Raw genomic sequence first — 20,417 nt, forward strand, 5'->3', positions numbered from 1 at the left:
GTAATGACTCGCTTTTTATTTGTCCGTTTAATTTTCAATGATGTTGATGAAATTGTTGACTAAATGCAGAGCTTTCGTTATTATACAGACACGGTAAATTATCAAGACGTTACATGCAATTCGTAAGTGAAGTTTTATTGGACACCCTGTAGAACACGGTTGTCGATTAGCGAAATAACGACTAGCAGAAGACAGTCAAGTCGCGCTAAAGAAAGCTGGGGAAGTAAAGTCCCAAGATCCGTAAGATTCACAATTCGCGAAGAGGGTTGGAAATTGTTATTAGCCACCAACTTGCGGCGAGATGTGGGCCCGTGCCCGTGTCATAATTTACGCGTTATATTTCTTAGTTATTCAGGTGAAGTTGATAAATTCTCGCACATCCTGGCGACTGAACGCGGATAAGGTTGTTAAGGCAGTGTCGGAAATTTCATCTCATGAAGATGAAGACCCAATTTTTTATATCTTGGCGAGTACCATTAACCTGGGCAATGGTCAAGGGTGGAGCAAAACAGACTCCAAAAATGAAAACCAAAAGTTGGATTTATTTTGCAACGACTGCAAAAACTTTATTAGCGGGAGCTATGACCGGTAATTTATTAAAAATTCATTTATTATTACAACTTAGCGTAGCCAAGGATGCAACCCGAACAACCTTCTGCAATATTATGCTGTTGCTCTCAAACGTCTATGCAGCGCTGTGCTTTAGCAAATCAATATGATTGTTTATAAATTTATTACTTCACTAAATTTCCGATGAAACAATGGTAATTTCAATATCACTCACTCTGTACAGCAAAACAAAGTCACACTTGTTTCCGCATTTTTTTTACAGCTATATCCCAAGGCACGTTAATATATATTGTTTATTTTCAATTTTTTACTTTGACCTTCTATTCTATGAATCCTCATTTTATGATTTATTTTTGGATATTCCGAGCATGTCCAACAATGTTATTGTCATTAAAATAAAAAGTATGAATTAGTATATAAAACAATCGATGTATGTACGTACATACTATGTAAGTTGATGCATTTTCAATGTGAATATTTCGTTAGTTTAGTATTGCTATTTTATTATTCTTTGTAAGTTTTCTTGACATTATTTCCCTATAACATATATTTTTGTCGACTTATTCCCGATGATCGTAATTTGATATGCATTAACTATTTTTGGCTAATAAGCTGCGATGTAATACCCAATGTAGTGTTTTGTTTCACCCGTAGTTAGTGTTTGCGTGTGGGTTGACGTTCTTTCAGCTCTAAGAAAGCCTTAAATTTGGTCCCCTTGGCAGACGGCTATCGTCATTTGCTTTGATGGACACACCGAACGTGACGGAAACTTTTCCCTCTTCATCTCAAACGTCAACAGAAAAATTTAATTGCAATTTGGTCCAGCGATGCGAAGAGGGAATTCTTGACTGTGGAAAGCCAGTTAATTTTACATATTACGACAACTTAGTTGGGGTCATTAATAGAAATAAACATCCCCTTGTACCAGAACCTAATGTCGCACTTATGTTTAAAAAAAGAGGTGCTAAAGTCACGGACATCGACATTGATTTGTTGGAAAAACGTTTGAAGAAGGCAAAAAGAGAGGTATGACTGGTCTTGATTCGGTTCATGTAAATACTAGAATGATAAGTAGTGTCATGTGCTTTTTATTTCTTCTTTCTAATTTATTTTCTTATTTTAGAAACCAAAGTCCGTTCAACTGTATAATCAAATTGGTAATTTTTGGCGCATAAAAGGAAATGCACAGCGTTCCATAGAATGCTTTAGAAGAGCATTGGCTGTTTCCCCGCACAATGCAGAGGTATTGTTAAATTTAGCAAGAGTTTTACTGGCTCTACAATATTTGGATGATGCCACTTACTTGGCTAGGCGGTCGTTGGAGCTGCAGCCACCAGATCGCAATGCGTGGGAACAGTATCTCACTTTAGGACAAATATTTAAGGTAAAAATTGAAATTTTAAAATGAAAAAGATGTGATTACATCTGAAAAATTGTGTCTAGGCTTACGGTCACTTCCAAGAGGCAGCTGTACATTTGCGACATGCTTTAGAGCTGAAACCAGATCTTATGGATGCAGCTGACGCTCTAAAAGAGGTCGAATCACTTCCAGCCGCGAGTGTGCATGCCTACACGCTATTGATTATTGTGTGCCTGGTGAGTGAACAATATTAATTATGAATTTGAAACGCATAATTGATAATATTCAGCTTCTTCGCTATCGTTTTTTCGGGTTCAAACAGTGATAAGATTGATTAACTTTCAGGTTTTAGGAGTTCTTTTGGTAGTTCTGAGCAGCGTGGAATGTGACGAGGATTCCAGTCTAGCATCAGAGCAACCCCAGAGGTCGGCGCGTCATTTTAATCGTGCACTAGCTATGCGGAGCTTGCGACTTGGTGTATCTAGAAATAAACGTTGCGGATAAGTTTCAAAGTGTTGTGACTATTATGGTAGAATACATGTTGCCAACCATAATAAGTGATGTAATTTAACTCCCTATTGAGTGGTATTTTAACACTATTTGTATCAATCACTGCAATATCGTACTAACTATGCATTTTATTATATCGACAGACATAAATATATATTATGTAATAGAATATAACAATATACGATTCTGCTATCAGTGCTTCACGCCGTAAATTGGACCCCAACACATAACTTGTCGGTACACATAAGTATAACAATAGACCATCTTGCGACGCACAGACTGTATAGTTGACATTTTTTTTCTCTTTTGAAGTAAATATATTGTATACTATGGAATGGAACTTATCAATTTTTCTTCTTATTTCTGTTTCATATAACATGGCCCTATATGCTATATTCCAAGATATTATAATTATCTTTATTTTTTAAGAATATTTATGTATTACACGCGCATGTTGTACGAAAAAAGAGATTACCTAACTGATAATATATTCATGCATATTGTGTCACAGGACAAACGTATTGCATGCTCGTTAATATCGCCCAAAGAAAAGTAATCGAATCGCTTTTGCCAATTTAAAATTCGTCTTCTTTTCGGGTGTTTGACAATTTCTATTTTTTTTCTGAAATAATTGGTTCCACTTATATATTAATGGAAAATGGATAATCGTTACATATTATGTACAGAAATTGCTTACATGCAATTCAGTTCACGAATAATCGAGTTTTAACACATTGGATATAATTTTTTTTAGAGGGTATGAAAAACTGGTGGTAGCTGTGTAATGTATTTCGATGAATATGTTAAGTTTCAATGCATTGCTTGTACAACTTGCTACTAATTTCATAAGTATAAACCTAAATATTTTGAATGCTAAACAGTTTAGTTTTTTTTTCTTCAAGTTTTCGTTTTCAAGTCTGTTACTTAATTGAGAATGATAACGAACTATATAACTCTATAGTTATTCAATCACAAACTTAACTTATAGTTTTCAGTAACACCTAATCTTTGTAAGTCAAAAAATGTATAACTTAAAATTTATACTTGTCTTATTTCAAGCATGCCGCTGCTATCAATTGCAACTTCATATAATGTTTCAATCATCCGGTATTTTACCCCTTTAAATACTATAGCAACACAATTAAGTTATCTTGTTGTATATACGCATACCTACACACACACCTCATATGAATACACATATGTATACCTTTTCTATTCATTGTGATTTATGTAGGTATGGGTATTGCACACATTCATCTATGTTAACAGGATTTTTTCAACTGTTTTAGTATATACAAACATCAAAAGCTAGCAACAATTCAGGCCTTGTTTGTAACAGGATAAATTCGCAAAATGCGTTTAAAAATCCTTCCTACCGAGTGATTCCGAATTTGTGCATCGAGATGTTTTGCCAGTCGTTTGCCGTGAGGATCACGCGATTTTCTACTCTTTTGAAAAAACTCACAGCTACATATTAGACACAGAGACATCCTTCACCTGATGATTATAAAATATAAGTCACAAACAATACTTAGATAATAGATACAAAAAAATATATGATTCTAGGCTACATTAAAGACCAAATCACTATCGAGAACACATACTAGAAATCACCCTAAATACTGATATCAATTGGGTGGCACAAACCATCTATAGCGCAAAGTCAATAAATTTCTTTACTTTTTCAATGATTAATGCGTTACTTTTTAATTCGAGTCCTTATATAATTCCAACAGTAGTCAAATTAGAAACTGAAATCAATCATGGAATCGATACCTGATGGACACAGAATTTCATACATAGAAATATGATAAAAGCAAAACCGAATACTGTGTATTGTCTGAAATCGAACTCATTGCCATGTAAAAACCAGTAACTATAGAAATATGCGTTAGATATCTCCGAATATGTTACATTGTAAACATTTCATTATTGAACTAGGCAATGTGATAAACAATAAGTATAGATATCCTAATCTATATCATATCTGAACCTCAAACTCTTACATCTTGATTAGAATTGTACCCAGCTGGCATTCGTTGCGGTTGCAACGGACCCAGAAGCCGGTGGTTGTTGAGTTGCACTTGCAAATTCTCCCCATTCAGAACCAGTCTGAGCAGGTTGATTTGGCTGCGTTTGGAACGATCTGTGAGCTGGTGAAGAGGTTGGGGTTCTCGCTGGAGGTGGCGCTATTTTTACGCCACCAGGGGGTGGAGGTAAACCAAGCGCTGCGTTTCCACGAGACTTGGATTTTGAGGAAACCTCGCTGCCATCTTTTTTCTTCAAGAGAAAGTGAAATTTTTTGTAAGGTGAAAACTTAGTGAATTAATAAAATAATAACAATAACATACAGTAATTTTCATGTTGATTTTTATCGTCTCTCCCTCTTTGAACCTAAGATCCAACTCCTGCTTTGGAACATCTTTTTCCTTTTCAATCTGATCTCGGTTCTTCAGCCACTTGAAGTGATCTTGAAGAGCAACATTTAGATCAAAACTGTCCGATCTGTCTAGGAATCCAACTCCAATGAACGCGGATCTTCCGTTGTCGTCTTGTATTCTTAGTACAAAATATCTCGAAGAATCTGTAACTGGTTCAACCGCAATACCAGGATACGTATCGATTGGACATTTAGCAAACAGCTCTCCAGAAACTTTGTCTTCGAGTTTAATGGTAACGGCATCACCTTGCGATACCAGTCGCATTCGTCCTGTCCACGACGGCTCCTCAAGATTCCAATCAGCTGCTCTATTTGTAAATAATAAGGATTGTAATCAGAATGTTGTAAAATAAACTTTGATTTAGATGCGAATGAATAAATAAATATACTTTATATTTAGCAAATTTGCGAATTTTTATTAAATTTTGACGTATTAATAGAGATTGTGTTAGGCTGAACTTTCTTCCTACAAATAAGGGAAATGACAGACAGTAAAAAATTATTGCGTCAAATAGGTCAATTGCAATAGAAATTGGGTGTTAAAAATTTTGTCAATAAAAGCTGGTCTTACCGATAACCCCTATTCGTTGACCTTGGTGGAATTTTAAAGACGAATACTTCAGATTTAACAAGCAAAATACTCTCGTACGTTTCCATCACGAGCGAAATGTTTCAATAGTCAGGTTTCACCTAAATTTCAATCCAGACTTGACACGAGTACGTTTTGACAACTCGGTTACACACTGACAAATCTCCGGCGTGATGCGATTAACTTTATCTCGAGTCACGCCTCCTCCGCCCACGCACCTTCCGTTGTGTGTTTGGCTCGTTTGGTTATAGCTGTAGCGTTCCGTTATAATTCCGTTGGACAACATAGACAGGAGATTGAAGATAATCAATGAGGCGTATGAGCTGTTTTCTGCTGTTTCGAAATTATACGTATATCGGAAAGAAAATGATTTTTATCCATTATTAGTATGAAATTGTCGAGAAACCGTAAATTTCGATACACTAAAAGTAAAAGGATCAATAAGCCTTCTATATTTAGATAATTTTTGTTTCACTTGAGGTCGCAACATAAATCTCGCTCACTGGGTAAATTCCAAAAATTCTTTTATATCTACTTATTACTAGTGCTAAATAACAAAGGTGACATACGTACGAATATAATAATATAATACTAAAGTCTGATTGTTTACATCATTTACATATAATATGGTTAGTGCCAGTAGCTTGGTGCGGCAAACTTTTCAGCTAAACTCACATGATATCATTCTAGGAACTTTTGTCTGACCATGCGCAGGAAGTTTAGTTACCTGGAATCAGAGTCAAATTGTGGTTAAATTCAATTTAACTATCCTCGACAAATAGCATGGCCCAAGTAAGGTTAAGTTTTAACGAACAAATAACAGTGTGAGCCAACAGAATGGAAGGCACGGAAATGGTATGTGATACTAGTGTGGAGAAGATTGAATCGGCGGCTGATTTGAGCACCGAAATATCGAATTCTGATAAAGTTGACGCCGACGACAAAGTCGCGCTAAATTTATTGAGCAAGAGTCAATTGAAAAAGATTAAAAAGAAGGAGAAATGGCTTGAAAGAAAAGTTGAAAAAAGGTGCAGTAATTTGTGGAACATCGGTGACATCAGTACTAAATACTATATTAATTGCCAACTTACACTTTCTCTACATATTCAGGCAGAATGAACGAGCCAAGGCGAAGAAGAGGCGTGCGATTGCACGGGCCAATAATATAGATTTGGGCCCATCGCGTAAAGCATTGAAGAAGTCTACGATGGCTGACAGCAGTTGCAAACTTACAGTGACTATAGACTTGTCATTTGATGAATTAATGATAGACAAAGATATTGCCAAACTTATTAAACAAATATTAAGGTGCTATACACTAAACAGGCGAGCGTCAGCTCCGATGCAATTTTCATTGACTAGTTTCAATGGGAAATCAAAACAAGAAATGGCCAAACATAATGGATACGAACATTGGGATGTGAGCGAGATGAGATATTTCCTTAATAAAAATAATATTCACACTAACATTAACCAATTGTCTTCAACTATTGCAGGTTCAATTTTACTCCGAGTCATATTTGAACAAGTATCCAAAAGACAAGATAATTTACCTCACTAGTGAATCAGAAAATGTTATTGAATGCTTGGACTTTGACTGCATCTATGTTATTGGTGGCCTTGTAGACCATAACTCTCAAAAGGTGCTGTTCAGATCTTCAAATTTGACATATCAAATTGACATAACAATTTAGGGAATAAATTTATTTTGGATATGAGGATTAATTAATACAGAGCACCGAATAAAAGTATTAACTCTTTTGTTGCGATAAATATGTGGTAAATCTTGTGTCACTTTTGTTGCTTTTCTGAGAGTCATAGAGATATTACAAACTTTGCAATTGATAATTTTTTTTCTTATTATGACTTTACCACATATTTCAAATACTCCATGCAGGGATATTGTTACAACCTTGCTGTAAAAAAGGGAATAAGACACGGGCAGCTGCCATTAGCAAAATTCTTACAAATGAAAGCTAGAAAAGTTTTAACTGTTGATCATGGTAAGTGTGATGGATGATTATTTAAGTCAAATTATTAGGTTTCTATTTGGCCAGTGCGCATTACTAACAAATGATTATTATTTTCAGTTTTTGAAATACTGCTCAGAGTCACTGAAGGTAAAACTTGGCAGGAAGCGTTTTTGCAAGTATTACCGGAGCGAAAAAATGCCCAACCTGTATCAAAGGGTTCAAGTGATGCTTTAGAAATTATGAAAGATATCATTAAAAGTGACTTAGAAGAGAGCAGTGATCGCTATACAAGTGAACAACTCAAAGATTCTGCGTGACAAACGTTCATCGAAAGCTAAATGAAAACTTAAATCTGAGAGATGCAATACTTATGAAATATCACTGAGTTTAAAAATAAAACACCGTTGGAAATACTGCATATGATACAAATTAAATGCATCATGATGACTCTAGTCCGAGGATGACAGCAAGAAAACAAATAAATTATTCAAGGTATGCAATTTAAGATTCTTTACTTGAAATGTGATTGAGGCAGTTAGTTTGTAGATGAATTTTTCCTGATTATCACATATGGCAAGTAACGGTTTTGGAATATAATACTATTAAGATATGTATTTATTATTTCAAAATTACGAGAATCATACATAAAGCAAATTCGTTTTGTTTAGTGTAGTTATGATTCACTGCTTATCATAATAAGTACATATGTGGGTAAATAAATAAATTTCGGCTATTTATGTACTAATTGTACAGACTCAACCGAACAAAATTGTTCAATAAGATCATTACTTGTTTTGTTCAGCCTGTACTATTGTAAACATTCTTTTCTCGCGTTTATTGATTTTTTTTTCATGAAGTCATAAGATGATAAAACCACTTATGATATCACGATTCTCAATACCATCCATTTACGAAAACCTAATAGGTTTTGTCAGAGAAAACTTAGTTCAACTGTAATATTTGAGTGTGGATAATTTATGCACGCTACAGAGGTTCTCAAAAATATGATACGTAAGTATGTATGGCTCTTGTACACAAGTTTTTCTTCTCGAATTAATTACTATTTAAACCGGTCACTATTACAATAGACGCCGTCTGTGAATTGATATCAATAACCTGTTTCAGTTTTGAAATATATTTCTATTCGGTCACAGTTGTCGAAAAATTTAGTTGAGTCTCATTAAGATGTCTGCAGTTGACCTGCTGTACTCCAAAATTTCAGAAATAGTCTATCTTTCCTTGTTTTTGATCCACTTCTATTCTCACAATTTTGTTCAAGTTGAGTGGTTGACATAAATTATTAGATAAAATAATTGCGATTTCTTGCATCACAAAACCCATGTCCACATCTATACTTTAAGAATAAAATTGCCATTGATGTACATTATAATCAAGATCTGAAAATATCTGTAATATCATATAATAATTAAGGAATCCAATTCATTGCTAAATTTTATTGCAAATTTTCGAAACAAGCATGACACATATCTGAGTCTTGCCTGTTATATTTGTAATAATAATTATATCAAAATTATTATATCCACCTGTTAAAATCTACCTTCTTGTGTCTAAGAATAATCACACCACTTTGATATTACCAAGAACCAGTTAACCGTATCCCAACCAATATCTGTAATCACGTCTTTTACATTGAACAAAGTAATTCAAGAATTATATACCCGTATATTTGGTTATAATATTCATTATTTTGAATTCAAAATTAATCTTTTTTTACGTACTGTGTATTATAAATTGAAGTAAAATCCAGCATTCATCATTTTTACTTACTGTGTATCGTATATTCAAGTAAAAGCCAACATTCATCATTTTCACAGCCAAATCAGGTAAATGGTGTGATTGATTCAGATGCGAGATATTATCAATTGTTATATATTACACAAAATTTATGTCAAACCTCTAAACGTTCTTGACATTTACAACTTCACGAGTGTCAATTATTTCAAATTCGCTGTCGCTGTCGTCGCTATGTTGAGAAATTTTCTGTGGCTGAAGTTCGGCTTCTTCCTCAGATGATGATCCTCTTTCAAAATGACCACTTTGGAACTTAATGCCATCAACTTCAACATCGTCGGTACTTAATTCCAATTCGGACAGTTCCAAACCGTCCGTGCTACCGTCTTCATGGGAAGGCATTCTTAGACCAACCAATTCTTTGTCATTAAGAGGATCTGTGAGTGAAATTACTATATAAGATACTAGAAAACTATCTCGGAGTTAAAGTATCAGTAATGTGAAAAAATGACTTCAACCCTCAGCAGTGTTGCTATTGTTACAAATCAAAGTGTGAAAACTGTACCAATTTGATTTTCCACTGACAAACTAGTCGGTGTAAGACTTTGATCCCCACTTTCTCCTGCTCGCTTTAACACTTGTAAGTTATCTTCTGTAACCGCAGGTAGAAACTCTTCTATTTCGCTATCCCATTCTGTAAGAATAATTCTTCAGATTAATGCTTGGTAAATACAGAGTTAGTTCTTCAAAAATTTTAACACTCTATCCAAAACAGCTGCAATTTATCTTGATCAAGTCTCACTTGTCATTCACCTTTAGACGTCATAACTTTGCACGGTATATGCAAAAGAATCCCAGGTCCTACTAAGATACTCATTAAAATTGTGTAAGCTAAAAGTGTCCCAGAAATTGCTCGTCCTGTCAGCCAGAGACCCAACGAAACTGCACAAGTAGAAGCGCAGAACTGAAGGGAAAAGGAAAGGCCATAATAGAAAATACTTATTTTTATATCATTCAACAGCTATAGATAAGATTAAAATAAATTTGGCACATGAATTGAAGGAACGCGATTAAACTCAAATAAGTAAAAATAATGATGTAATATTTATTAAATGAAAACATCCTACCACTCCTGGCTGTTGTTTGCGCAATTGCTTGAGGTTGTCAACACCAGACTTTAGCTGACGAACTATTTTGTTCAGCTGCTCTGACTTGACATGTGGGCTGTAAACACATGATTTGTTATCTGGGTTATTTATCATTATCGAATAACCAAAAATTTTACATTGAAGAAAATCTCTTACCGATGAATCCATGCAAATGTGAAATGTCAAAAGCAATAACTTACGTCGCTACAGTTGGTGATTTATTATCCTTTTGGGCCTGTGTCTCAAGGGTGCTGTAGCAGAGGACCACGACTAGCGCAGCACTGCTGGCTGCCGCAAAACCGCGAACCTCCAATACGACAATTCCCCTGAAAAAATTGAGATAAATAAATGTATAACTGTTCGTAGTTATGCTAAAATATCGAAGATCATAGTTTTTTGATTGTTATGTTCGGTAACAGGTAAAAATTTGTAATTAGACTTATAATGAGTCAAAGGTTCAATAAAATGTTCTATCAATTGAAAAAAACAAGTTTGTGTATCACCACTACAGATAAGATCTGATTTATCTTCCAGCGTCACTTCCTGAATACTGGTCGCACAGAATTGAGTACGATCATGTGTTCATATCAGTAAAAAAAAAACAGATTATACATATTCAAGGCTGAATAATACATTGCAATAGTATCTCATTAAAGTTTATATACAAATTCACACTGTCTTCCGATAGCTTGTTGTGAATATCTACGCTGTGAACAGCTGATAATTAATACATTACATTCTACGGAGTTAGACTGTATAGGTAAAGTTCATTTGCTCATATGTACACATACGACGTTGAAACAAATTTACGGCAATAGCTATGTTTCACCATCAAATTTCAATACCTCTACTTTACCATGTTACAAAATCAATTTTTAGTTAAGAAGAAAGACGCCAGCAGACCGAGAGTTATAATTTATTTTCATATGAGAAAAATAAATTTTTTACTCTTACAATATTCGATTCATTAACTTGTATGATTTTATATGATTCTGCAAATTTTAAATTCTCATTGTTATCGCTAGAAACATTTTTAGAGGTATAAACAGAAAATGTTGAAAAAGGTGGCACGACGTGTTAGCTTCTTTTGTGATCATATAAATTGCAAATCAATTTTTATGAGAGTATGGTAAATTTAGTATGCGATAAAAAGAAAAAGAGAAAAAATATTCAGCCAACGGGTAATATCGTGCAACTTACCAGAACAATAAATTGAAGACAATGACGACAGAGATACTATTCACTGAATTCTCCCAGAGCAAAATGCTTTCCAGAATTGTTAAAAATCTGTTGGACGTATTAAAGTTGTACTTAACGTCTCCGGGACGATTATTTTCGGACGTACTTTCGTCGTATTTTTCGGGGACATTTTCCTTCTCCCGAAGCCTCCAACGAAAATAATACGCGATGTTAGTTAATTTCTCCATGACTTGATGAAAAAAAAACCTCCTAAATGATTTATCAGTTATTGTTTTTAACCAGCATGGCACTGTTAAAAACTCGTCTCCGTATTATTTTTAGCGCGTGACAACGAAATTTTGCGACAGTCAGGCACACACCCCCACTTTGTTGTGTTCTACCTTTGATCTATTCGGTAGAAATTTTCTCCGTCTTTTATTCTATTTTATTCCTAACACACGAGAGTTTGTCCCCGTCGACAACCGCAACAGTAAGATCTCCGATAATCGCTGCGCAATAGAAGCTCACATCAAGCCCTAAACGCGTAATAGTATCTTCGCAATCCTTAGGACTGCGTAGGTCTCAACTACGTTTTCGCACTAATGGTTCGTGAAAATTGCGATGTTTGCCTACAGCGAAGCTGATGTTGGGAACCATGTGGTTCACCCCCACCACCTCGCAACGTTCAACCGTCCTTCTCCGACCTGGATATTCCCCATGCTGTTCTCTCCGTCCGGTGCATTCGCGTACCTTCCTTTCTCTGCTGGAGCGCTTTAAATATATCTATCCTTTTTAAATTACGTAAACCGTATTTATCACATTTCTTCTCTTTGTTCCCAACTATGTACATTTACATCCAAATCTCAACCCGATCCAGGCCAAATAACGGAGCTTCTATACCGTACGAATCAATACGGTACATCGATTATAAATTTTAATTTTATTCACAGTTTTCAATTGACGTTTTACCAAAATTTGTTAAGTCATTAGCGTTATTCTGCACATTTGTGCGTACCTATACGTACATATTGGGAACGTAAGTTGCCTGTCCCTTCCGCTCATGCGTCCCGCGCGCATTAACCCATGATTCTTTTATCAATACGATACCTCGACATTCCATCGACTATCGACCTAAAACTAGGCATCTGAACTATCGATATCTAGCTGCGTGTGAGAGCGTTATGTTCGGTTTTGTAACGAAGCGGCATAACCTCCAAAACTGAACGAGACACATAACCTGTGATTTTCTATGTTGTTCGGTAAAAATGGTTAGCGAAATATTTAAAAACGTCTTTGTATATTATCTACAGTTGAGGGGTTGTAATATTGGTCTTATTTCTTCTCTTTTACAGTTATTCTACTCGTTTTTCAAATCTTTGGTCGGGAAGGACGTCGTAGTGGAGTTGAAAAATGACCTGAGGTAACGTAAATATGCAACAATAAATCGTAAACATTCTCCGCATAATCTGCCGTGGTTAAATATACTTCCATTCAGTATTCGAGATTCGGAAGATACGGAGAAATTCAACAACGTCAATGGTCCACATACATGTACTTGAATAAATATGAATACAAATTCCGGGTTTGCAGATAGTCAGTGTTCTCAGTTTGTTGTCACTCGGTTTTCAAACTTGTCATTTGAGCTTTATTCGTTTTATTTGAGTTGTGAGAGTTATTTCTATTGTTGTTATCATACGATATGTTTGAAAGCTCCAATTACAATTTTCAAATGTTACAAGTTTTTTTTCTGTATCCATTCTAAGTTAACAAGCAATCCTGTTCACTTTTCTGACCGATTGTAACTCAGTCCATTTTTTCATTTCTGTCTGCAATCTAAATATTGATCAAACTTGCATTATGTATTATTCTTAGTCAGCTTTTGCAAATACCAATTACTCACCGTTGTTATTATTATATTTTCAGTATTTGTGGTACCTTACACTCTGTGGACCAGTATCTGAACATCAAGCTCACAGACATCAGTGTGACGGATCCAGATAAATATCCTCACATGGTTTGTAAAGTTACCACATGTTGATCAGTAATGCATGTTATAAGAAACTATAATCCGGCGAAGCCAGTACACAATAACACGTATTAAACATTTACTTGAATTATTCTATGTCTGGAGATATCCTACTTTCCTTAATTTTGTGATTCGGCAGTACAGAATTACTTGATCCAATTTTTGGTCGTCTGTTACAGTTGTCAGTGAAAAACTGTTTCATTCGTGGTTCTGTAGTGAGGTACGTTCAACTTCCTGGAGACGAGGTTGATACACAGCTTTTGCAAGATGCTGCACGGAAAGAGGCAGCTGTACAAACCCGATAACAAATCAGTACCAGTAATGCTTACATGTATGTTACGATTTACAATAAGACGTATTATAGACAGTTATGTTCAGTACGGTTTGATTGATAAAGTTTAATTTATTTAAATTTAATTTACGAAACGGGTGTTTATTCACGTTTGTAACAAATCACTGAATCTGTTGTCAACGGTTTGGCGAAAGTTCAAAGCAACATGATTGTAAGAAACTACAAATAAAACCTATTTTGTACAAATAGCAGATGGCAATTTTTTTGCGAATTTTTGGGTCTTGAATAACATGAGAAATTGAACGATTATTTTGTGTAATTATTTATCCCATACGTGCTTGAGGTACAGTGTTATGTCATTTTATTCGGGATTTGTTGCCAAGAGAATTTTTGAATTTACGTATCTATTGCTAATCAGGTCGGGTTGAAAATAATTATTTTTTATATCATTACTTCTGTCCAAAACCAAATAGAATCCTCCCATATTACAGTTTTTCGGTAACGATATTTGGTTTAGCAACTTTTTATTATTATAATATATTAAAGTACACTTATTATTAAACGTAAATACAAATATTCTTCTACATCTCTTTTATTTGGTATCAATCTTCATATTTAAAACTGAAAATCGATGTTTCAACGAAGTATATATATACGGTAAAACTAAAGCAACGGATTATTCTTTGGATTTAGCTATATACGATGAAATAAATATACGTAACTGGGTGATTAATTTTTTTTTTTTCAATAAATTAAAATATATATAAGTAATCATAGTATTGGTTGATCAAAATAATCGGTATCTGAGAAGGAAGTAAGTTTAAAAATCAACAACTCGAACGACAGCAATAATAGTTTACCAATTCTACGGGTCATCGAAGAAAACCTGACTAGAACAATATTACACAGCAGGTCGTTGAATCTCTACTCGTAAAAGGTACATCTACATACATGCGCGTACTTTGTTCGTTTCGTTTGAAAAATAATCTTCGAGTGAAATTCATTACGCGTAAGTTTCAGTTTAAGCTTGATCAAGCCCCAGGCTCCAAGGCTCAAACCCCTACGCATGTTCGCCGCTAAAATAACTGCTTTGCATCATGAAGAGTTTGTCTATCGGATTATGCATCGCGGCGTGTAGGCTCTGGGAAAGTGTCGGCGCTTCGTGCGGGGGAGGTCCGTGATGGGAATGAGGCCCACCAGGATGACTCCCATCCGGGCCCCCGTTATCCCCATCCCCGATATCGAACCCGGCCTCGGTACCGTCCAGAGAAAGGTCACTGCTGCAGAAACTCTCGCCGGAATGTCCCGCGTATGTGTCTGAAACGCAGATGAGGAAAATATGCAAAATCGAAAACATCAGAGTATCTTGGTTGGTATTTAAAATCAGTCAACTGTAAGACAAGGTTCGATTTATTCTTAGGTACTTCGCAGTGCGCTCATCCTCAGTGAATTAACCCACAAAAAATAAACTGAGCCAACGATGCAAAGTGTATATCGAATAAAATAGTCTTCTCGAAGAAGGAAATGGGGAAGGAATTGAGAGCGAAGTTCGAGGATCGCGAGCTTCTGCACTAACGATGAGTGACATTTCCAGTCGTGTTTACTGCACGGTGCAATTTTTTATCGTTATCAGAAAAAATATATTTCAGAGTCAAAGATAAAAATGAGTTTTATAGCTGTAATCTGTAAATCTAGTATGGTATATACATATATGCATGTGTTAATATTCTCTTTGATCATGGTCCTTGTAACTATTGCGATAAATTGATGTTGTTGCAACAATAAATTGTTGTCAAGGCCTTGTTTAGCTGAAAAATGAAGGGAAATAAACAAACAGATTCAATGTTGGAATAGTCAGAAAATGTAGTACTGGCAATTACAATCCGCGCTCTCAATAGTAATACCAGTACTAACAACAGTAATTTCCGCAGTATCGAAACTGTTTCTGTGACGATATGTTTCCTGGTAGAATTTTCCATTGACTGCAAAAAATGAAGTTATTCTCGGCGCATGGACATTTCACACGTGAACGAAAGCTCGTGTCGGATCTGGTTGGGCAAAATTTGGGAAACGAAGGCGGCGGCGACGGTGAAGCGTCAACAACTTACCGTCGGGTGAGTAAGGGTTGTTGGGGTTGAGCGGCTGCGTGGCCGAAGGGAAGCTGGAAGAATCCCCGTCGCGCATGCTCAGCGCGTTCAAGTAATGACCTGTGAACGAGACGGCATAGAAGAAAGGTGACAAACCCACACTGCGGAAGAGAGAGAGAGTGAGAGAGAGAGAGAGAGAGAGAGAGAGATAGAGAGAGACTCGGTGCCACGGAGCCCCTCCTTATATTCTTTAACTTATAAAACTGACGGGGTAAAAGACCTCCCTTATGCCTCTGGGCGACACAAGACTTCGCGGGGTCGTCTTCCCAGGAATTTAACGCCCGTCACCCGGTGACACATGCCTCGCAATATCCGTTCCGCAGTTAGGCGGGGGCTCTGCTCTTTAAGATTTACGTTTTCGCATGTCGACTGACAGACTGAGAAACATGAAAGGAAGAAAGAAAGTGGAGAGGAGCAAATAACGCGAGCATTTATTCTCGATCGCTGTTGGCGAAGTTTGCGACGTAGGTTCACATAAGTAGTCAATCGTGATCGGAGAGGGGATCGTGAGGCTCGGTATTAATTACAGAGAGTTCCGCGCAAAGTTTAAAACTCACTGTGATCGCTGTGAGGACTTTCCCCGGCGCGTTCCTCCTTCGGTTCCTTTTCGGCGCCAGGTTCCGCCTTCGCTTTTCTCTGAAGTTTCTTCATCTTCGCCCTCTGATTTTGGAACCAGACTTGCACGACCCGAACACTGAGACCAGTGTCTTTGGCGAGAGCCTCGCGCACTTTTCTGCAAGGCTTAGGCGACACTTCGAAGGACGCTTTGAACTGGCGTCTCTGAGCGGAAGTCAGAATAGTGCGGGGCCTTTTGGGGCCGCGACGCCCGTCCGGAGGTCGACTTTCGTCCAGGAGGTCGTCGTCTGGAAACATTCGACGCCAAGTAGTACTTTTAGTTGCATCGTTATGCTCACGCGCTCATGATTGCAGGGGTAAAATATTTCCAAACGCATACCTTGAGGACTGTGAACGTAACGCTCGTGCTCGAAGTCTCTTCTACATATGGGTTGCCCCTGTCTCAGGATGAAATGAGCCCCTCGAGGAAGGCTCTGTCCGCACATGCAGCAGGCGAAACATTCGACGTGAAAGAAGAGGCCGGCCACCCGCATCACGAGATCCGAACATCGAATCTTTTCCATGCATCGGCTGCACTTCACCGCGAATATGCGCTCGTAGTCCACCCTGCAGTAGAGCTTGTGATCCCGGGTGAAACAGGTGTGAACCAAGGGAGACGCGCATGCAGCGCAAGAGAGGCAATCCTCGTGGTAACTTTTCTCTCCTACTCGCATTACGTATCTGTCCGCAATGCCTCGACCGCAAGCTGCGCAAATCGCCTCTAGGAGTCCCGCCTCCGTCTTCACCGACACCGTTGGCTCTTTAACAATAACAATTGTACAATGAGCAGGGTTGTTGTGATGCTGAAAAACTGGAACAAGTCCCGGTGTTTGGTTAAAAATATAAATATCGGAATTAGTTATTGACATTCGAAGAAAAATAATTGTCCAACTATTGCGTTATATGATTAAAATTAGCAGATCATTATTAAACTCGATGTGATAACAATCACCGGAAAGTTCGGAAAATTACTTATAAACCAATTCAAATTTGTAGGGAAAAAGTAACGTATACTTATTCCACGACATCTGGAAAATTCGGAGATATTAGAAAATAAACGAATACTACGTTAGATATATACTATCACTGTGGTTCCATAATAATCAACCTTGACTCTGTTTACATCTATACAATTTAAGATCAAACTATTTTCCCTGTATTGTTTGCGAACGTTGCGTACAAACAAATGACCAGTTTCACTGATCATCATTAAACGGTATATTTTGCTGAGTAAATAATATCGGTTGACCTGTAGTTCGTCGTTGGTTATAGTGATTCTCATGTGATTTTATTAAAATTCTTTTGATTATTTTTACGTCAGCGAGAGCACCGGACGATTTAAAAATTAAAAGCTCATCGGATGGCTCGGCGGGAGTCTGGTGCAGCTACTGCGAGAGCTGATCGACATCTGTTGCAGCGCCCGGAGTTGAACCACGGGGAGGAATTCAAGTATTTGACGAGAGATACGTCATTCAAACGCCACTTCGAGTGCCAATAAAGGCACTCTGCACATACGCGTAGCTTTGTGCAAATACATACCCGCGTATTATATTCTATATCCACGTCCTAAGCACGTATAGTACAAGCTATGACCTGCGGTGTTATTGCGTTTGCTCCGCGCTTTCGTGCTTCTTCTGGATCCGCGCGGAACACATCGATATAATATCACGGACGGATTAGTCAGGAACGTAAATTGGCTGTCGCATTAGCCGAGAAGTCAGTCTGAACGCATCGAATTTAGGAAAGTGCAATTCGTTCGATACTGTAACGAAACGCGACCGGATCATTTCTCGCGTGTTTAAACCAACTCGATCGCTGAACACTGATATTTACACTTCACTCGAAGCTTTTTAGACTGTGCAAACGAGTGATTGCAGGTGGTATAACGCAACACGGGATGGGTCGATTCGTGTAATGGATCAGACTTTTTTTTAACGTTCTCACCAGAGTTATTGTTGTTCATTCCTGGAGGGAAAGACATTGTTGGTGTCGGTAGCAATGGTTGGCCCGGTTCTCCAGGGTGGTTGTTTGGCCCTGGGGCCGACGGGTAGAATTCCAGCATGTTCGTAAGCCTTAAGGATATCGTGGCTGAAGAATTTCGTCGCAACACTCGCAACCAGTCCCAGCCGCGGCTGACCAAGACGAGAATCTACTACTCGAACGGCGCAGATACCGCGGTCAGGATTGATCCTCAATTGGGTGCAGTGAGATTATTACAGCGGCGTATAAAAATCTCGATAAGAAAAGAAAGACACGTCCACACACATAACATTCACTGTAATAAAATTCAGTCCTTCGATGCCTCGCGTGCACAAATCTTTCATCCACTTGTCTGTAATATACATAAACTTGTGCACTTTCACAGTCCGTGATTAATTGTAAGTAGATTTGTTATTCTTCCTCAGAATCGCAACTTCTTGAGCTTCTCGCGAAGTTTTTTTTTTTGTTTCGATCTCTTCGCACGTGGCTCTAGACACCAGCGTGAAGTTTCGAGTCCCGTGTCTCGATAACTCTTAGAGAAAAATTCGTGCAGTTGTGAAAGGGTTTTCATCCGATGTTGCCAATCGATCCTCCGATGCCAAGGACACGTTGATCCGCAAACAGTGACCGTCGTCGTCGTCGTCGACGTCGTCGTTGTCCAGCTGGTGTCTTCCTCGTCGTGCACCGTCGGCGTGGCGACTTCGCTGCGCGATGACAATTTTTTGACAGACGGGAGCATGTGCGTCCTGCGTCTGCCGGACAGGAAAATCATCCCCAACCCCCGAGCGGCGCCAAGCTGGGCGTAGCCTGAGCAAAAGCTCAAAGGCTTTACGCCGATTGGTCGTAGCCAGGGACTGCCTCCTCGTTTGCTCAGGCGGGGGTGGACGCCGGTGGTTCTCAAACCGGCACTTTCACCTCGGATCAATATATTCAACGGGCCACGAGTACGAGGCATAATGAATACGATTCGCGAATGGTTTAGTGCCTGCAAACTCGGTATTGGAACTCTCCAAGGCTCGTATAGATTACTGTCACGTACGTCAACGAATTTCTCTCTTGAAGCGAGCTTTTCCCTTTGTCAGTTCGGAAAATGCAATTTCTATTTAGTCGCAAAGGAGAGGAAAAAAATAAAAATAAAAACAAATTGTTCGTTTAATGTGACGAGTAGAAATTATATATAAATTATACTTGTCGAAGGGATTGCGATACTTTGTCATAAGATTGCAGAGCTCGTAATTTACTCAGGATCGAAGTGTACTCTAAATAATTCCGTAAGTGTGCTTTCCGTATGATCTTTGAAAATTATGCGAATATTTTTTGCAGAGTAAAATAATTTGAGTGTCCGTCTATCTCGTTGCTTCTTGATCATAGAAATCACATGAAACACATTCGAAGTTCCGTTTATGAAAAAACTGATCCTGTAGTTTTTTCCTCTGTCCAATCGTAAGTCGGATGTTTTTGAAATGTATGATATAATGTGTGGGTTTTACGGGTCAAGCTTGCGATTTTTGAATGGAATATTCTCAAAATTACCACTTACTGTATCATTATCCCACGATTCAGCGATCAGATTTTTTCAAGTTTTATTTATCCAAACGGCGTACAGAAAAAAAGTCACCATTTATCAAGACAGGGTCGAAGATTTCAGAGACACATGATGCTGAAACTTGAACGCAATCTCGCACTTAGTATTCAGTAAAAGTTCTTTTATCATTGAGGTCAATTTCAATGTGATAAAAAATGATATCACGTGTTATACAACTCTTTGGGTTTCTTGATCGTTGATTAATACACGTTGGGTGAGATTCGCCCTAAATATGCCCGAGGGATCGCATC

At 37.6% G+C, this 20,417-nt stretch overlaps 6 protein-coding genes across 9 annotated transcripts; 3 read left to right on the forward strand and 3 right to left on the reverse strand.

Annotated features, from left to right (window-relative positions):
* The first annotated feature begins 9 nt into the window (after window positions 1-9).
* LOC107216474 lies at window positions 10-3,886 on the forward strand. The gene is made up of 5 exons (XM_015653670.2): window positions 10-588; window positions 1,293-1,596; window positions 1,694-1,954; window positions 2,014-2,166; window positions 2,276-3,886. The coding sequence occupies exons 1-5, from the start codon at window positions 302-304 to the stop codon at window positions 2,432-2,434; spliced, it is 1,164 nt and encodes a 387-aa protein (XP_015509156.1). The 5' UTR covers window positions 10-301; the 3' UTR covers window positions 2,435-3,886.
* On the reverse strand, window positions 2,549-6,137 carry LOC107216463 (NECAP-like protein CG9132). 2 transcript variants are annotated; one of them, XM_046732518.1, is made up of 4 exons: window positions 6,043-6,137; window positions 5,452-5,705; window positions 4,792-5,188; window positions 2,549-4,720 (listed from the first exon to the last, which is right to left on the reverse strand). In XM_046732518.1, the coding sequence occupies exons 2-4, from the start codon at window positions 5,535-5,537 to the stop codon at window positions 4,454-4,456; spliced, it is 750 nt and encodes a 249-aa protein (XP_046588474.1). In that variant the 5' UTR covers window positions 5,538-5,705; window positions 6,043-6,137; the 3' UTR covers window positions 2,549-4,453. The 2 variants fall into 2 exon arrangements, with proteins under 2 accessions (XP_046588474.1, XP_046588475.1); XM_046732519.1 differs by lacking the exon at window positions 6,043-6,137 and having other exon boundaries at window positions 2,549-3,937; window positions 4,447-4,720; window positions 5,452-5,713.
* Window positions 5,864-8,593, forward strand: LOC107216462 (tRNA methyltransferase 10 homolog A). Its single transcript, XM_015653654.2, has 6 exons — window positions 5,864-5,975; window positions 6,160-6,497; window positions 6,580-6,889; window positions 6,966-7,112; window positions 7,367-7,472; window positions 7,560-8,593. Exons 2-6 carry the CDS (start codon window positions 6,307-6,309, stop codon window positions 7,757-7,759), a joined length of 954 nt encoding a protein of 317 aa, XP_015509140.1. The 5' UTR covers window positions 5,864-5,975; window positions 6,160-6,306; the 3' UTR covers window positions 7,760-8,593.
* A 723-nt stretch (window positions 8,594-9,316) lies between these two features.
* Window positions 9,317-12,644, reverse strand: LOC107216467 (reticulophagy regulator 3). 2 transcript variants are annotated; one of them, XM_046732517.1, is made up of 6 exons: window positions 12,547-12,644; window positions 10,543-10,668; window positions 10,322-10,418; window positions 10,008-10,158; window positions 9,760-9,888; window positions 9,317-9,631 (listed from the first exon to the last, which is right to left on the reverse strand). In XM_046732517.1, exons 1-6 carry the CDS (start codon window positions 12,639-12,641, stop codon window positions 9,360-9,362), a joined length of 870 nt encoding a protein of 289 aa, XP_046588473.1. In that variant the 5' UTR covers window positions 12,642-12,644; the 3' UTR covers window positions 9,317-9,359. The 2 variants fall into 2 exon arrangements, with proteins under 2 accessions (XP_046588473.1, XP_015509145.1); XM_015653659.2 differs by lacking the exon at window positions 12,547-12,644 and adding an exon at window positions 11,543-12,120.
* On the forward strand, window positions 12,538-14,087 carry LOC107216465 (U6 snRNA-associated Sm-like protein LSm2). The gene is made up of 4 exons (XM_015653658.2): window positions 12,538-12,789; window positions 12,874-12,941; window positions 13,445-13,535; window positions 13,727-14,087. The coding sequence occupies exons 1-4, from the start codon at window positions 12,787-12,789 to the stop codon at window positions 13,850-13,852; spliced, it is 288 nt and encodes a 95-aa protein (XP_015509144.1). The 5' UTR covers window positions 12,538-12,786; the 3' UTR covers window positions 13,853-14,087.
* A 270-nt stretch (window positions 14,088-14,357) lies between these two features.
* LOC107228233 (LIM homeobox transcription factor 1-beta-like) lies at window positions 14,358-19,279 on the reverse strand. Of its 2 annotated transcripts, XM_015669619.2 has the most exons (5): window positions 18,546-19,279; window positions 16,942-17,361; window positions 16,544-16,849; window positions 15,948-16,046; window positions 14,358-15,156 (listed from the first exon to the last, which is right to left on the reverse strand). In XM_015669619.2, the coding sequence occupies exons 1-5, from the start codon at window positions 18,661-18,663 to the stop codon at window positions 14,900-14,902; spliced, it is 1,200 nt and encodes a 399-aa protein (XP_015525105.1). In that variant the 5' UTR covers window positions 18,664-19,279; the 3' UTR covers window positions 14,358-14,899. The 2 variants fall into 2 exon arrangements, with proteins under 2 accessions (XP_015525105.1, XP_046588472.1); XM_046732516.1 differs by lacking the exon at window positions 15,948-16,046.
* Window positions 19,280-20,417: the final 1,138 nt, after the last annotated feature.

This window comes from Neodiprion lecontei, chromosome 2, assembly GCF_021901455.1.
Source record: "Neodiprion lecontei isolate iyNeoLeco1 chromosome 2, iyNeoLeco1.1, whole genome shotgun sequence".
Lineage (NCBI taxonomy): Eukaryota > Metazoa > Arthropoda > Insecta > Hymenoptera > Diprionidae > Neodiprion > Neodiprion lecontei.

What these genes read in the sequence shown, in the direction of transcription:
- LOC107216474 (XM_015653670.2), top strand. Translation starts at nt 302, where the DNA reads ATGTGGGCCCGTGCCCGTGTCATAATTTACGCGTTATATTTCTTAGTT. An exon ending in TGAAGAAGGCAAAAAGAGAG is followed by an intron (nt 1,597 to 1,693) that starts GTATGACTGGTC and finishes TTCTTATTTTAG; the next exon opens with AAACCAAAGTCCGTTCAACT. An exon ending in CTTTAGGACAAATATTTAAG is followed by an intron (nt 1,955 to 2,013) that starts GTAAAAATTGAA and finishes AATTGTGTCTAG; the next exon opens with GCTTACGGTCACTTCCAAGA.
- LOC107216463 (XM_046732518.1), bottom strand. Translation starts at nt 5,537, where the DNA reads ATGGAAACGTACGAGAGTATTTTGCTTGTTAAATCTGAAGTATTCGTC. An exon ending in TCAACGAATAGGGGTTATCG is followed by an intron (nt 5,189 to 5,451) that starts GTAAGACCAGCT and finishes ATTTACAAATAG; the next exon opens with AGCAGCTGATTGGAATCTTG. An exon ending in AAATCAACATGAAAATTACT is followed by an intron (nt 4,721 to 4,791) that starts GTATGTTATTGT and finishes TTTCTCTTGAAG; the next exon opens with AAAAAAGATGGCAGCGAGGT.
- LOC107216462 (XM_015653654.2), top strand. Translation starts at nt 6,307, where the DNA reads ATGGAAGGCACGGAAATGGTATGTGATACTAGTGTGGAGAAGATTGAA. An exon ending in GAAAGAAAAGTTGAAAAAAG is followed by an intron (nt 6,498 to 6,579) that starts GTGCAGTAATTT and finishes CTACATATTCAG; the next exon opens with GCAGAATGAACGAGCCAAGG. An exon ending in AGTTTTAACTGTTGATCATG is followed by an intron (nt 7,473 to 7,559) that starts GTAAGTGTGATG and finishes TATTATTTTCAG; the next exon opens with TTTTTGAAATACTGCTCAGA.
- LOC107216467 (XM_015653659.2), bottom strand. Translation starts at nt 11,769, where the DNA reads ATGGAGAAATTAACTAACATCGCGTATTATTTTCGTTGGAGGCTTCGG. An exon ending in GTCTTCAATTTATTGTTCTG is followed by an intron (nt 10,669 to 11,542) that starts GTAAGTTGCACG and finishes CAATTTTTTCAG; the next exon opens with GGGAATTGTCGTATTGGAGG. An exon ending in CAAAGTTATGACGTCTAAAG is followed by an intron (nt 9,889 to 10,007) that starts GTGAATGACAAG and finishes TTATTCTTACAG; the next exon opens with AATGGGATAGCGAAATAGAA.
- LOC107216465 (XM_015653658.2), top strand. An exon ending in GAGTTGAAAAATGACCTGAG is followed by an intron (nt 12,942 to 13,444) that starts GTAACGTAAATA and finishes TTATATTTTCAG; the next exon opens with TATTTGTGGTACCTTACACT. An exon ending in CAGATAAATATCCTCACATG is followed by an intron (nt 13,536 to 13,726) that starts GTTTGTAAAGTT and finishes CGTCTGTTACAG; the next exon opens with TTGTCAGTGAAAAACTGTTT.
- LOC107228233 (XM_015669619.2), bottom strand. Translation starts at nt 18,663, where the DNA reads ATGCTGGAATTCTACCCGTCGGCCCCAGGGCCAAACAACCACCCTGGA. An exon ending in TTACGTTCACAGTCCTCAAG is followed by an intron (nt 16,850 to 16,941) that starts GTATGCGTTTGG and finishes GAATGTTTCCAG; the next exon opens with ACGACGACCTCCTGGACGAA. An exon ending in AAGTCCTCACAGCGATCACA is followed by an intron (nt 16,047 to 16,543) that starts GTGAGTTTTAAA and finishes TCTCGTTCACAG; the next exon opens with GTCATTACTTGAACGCGCTG.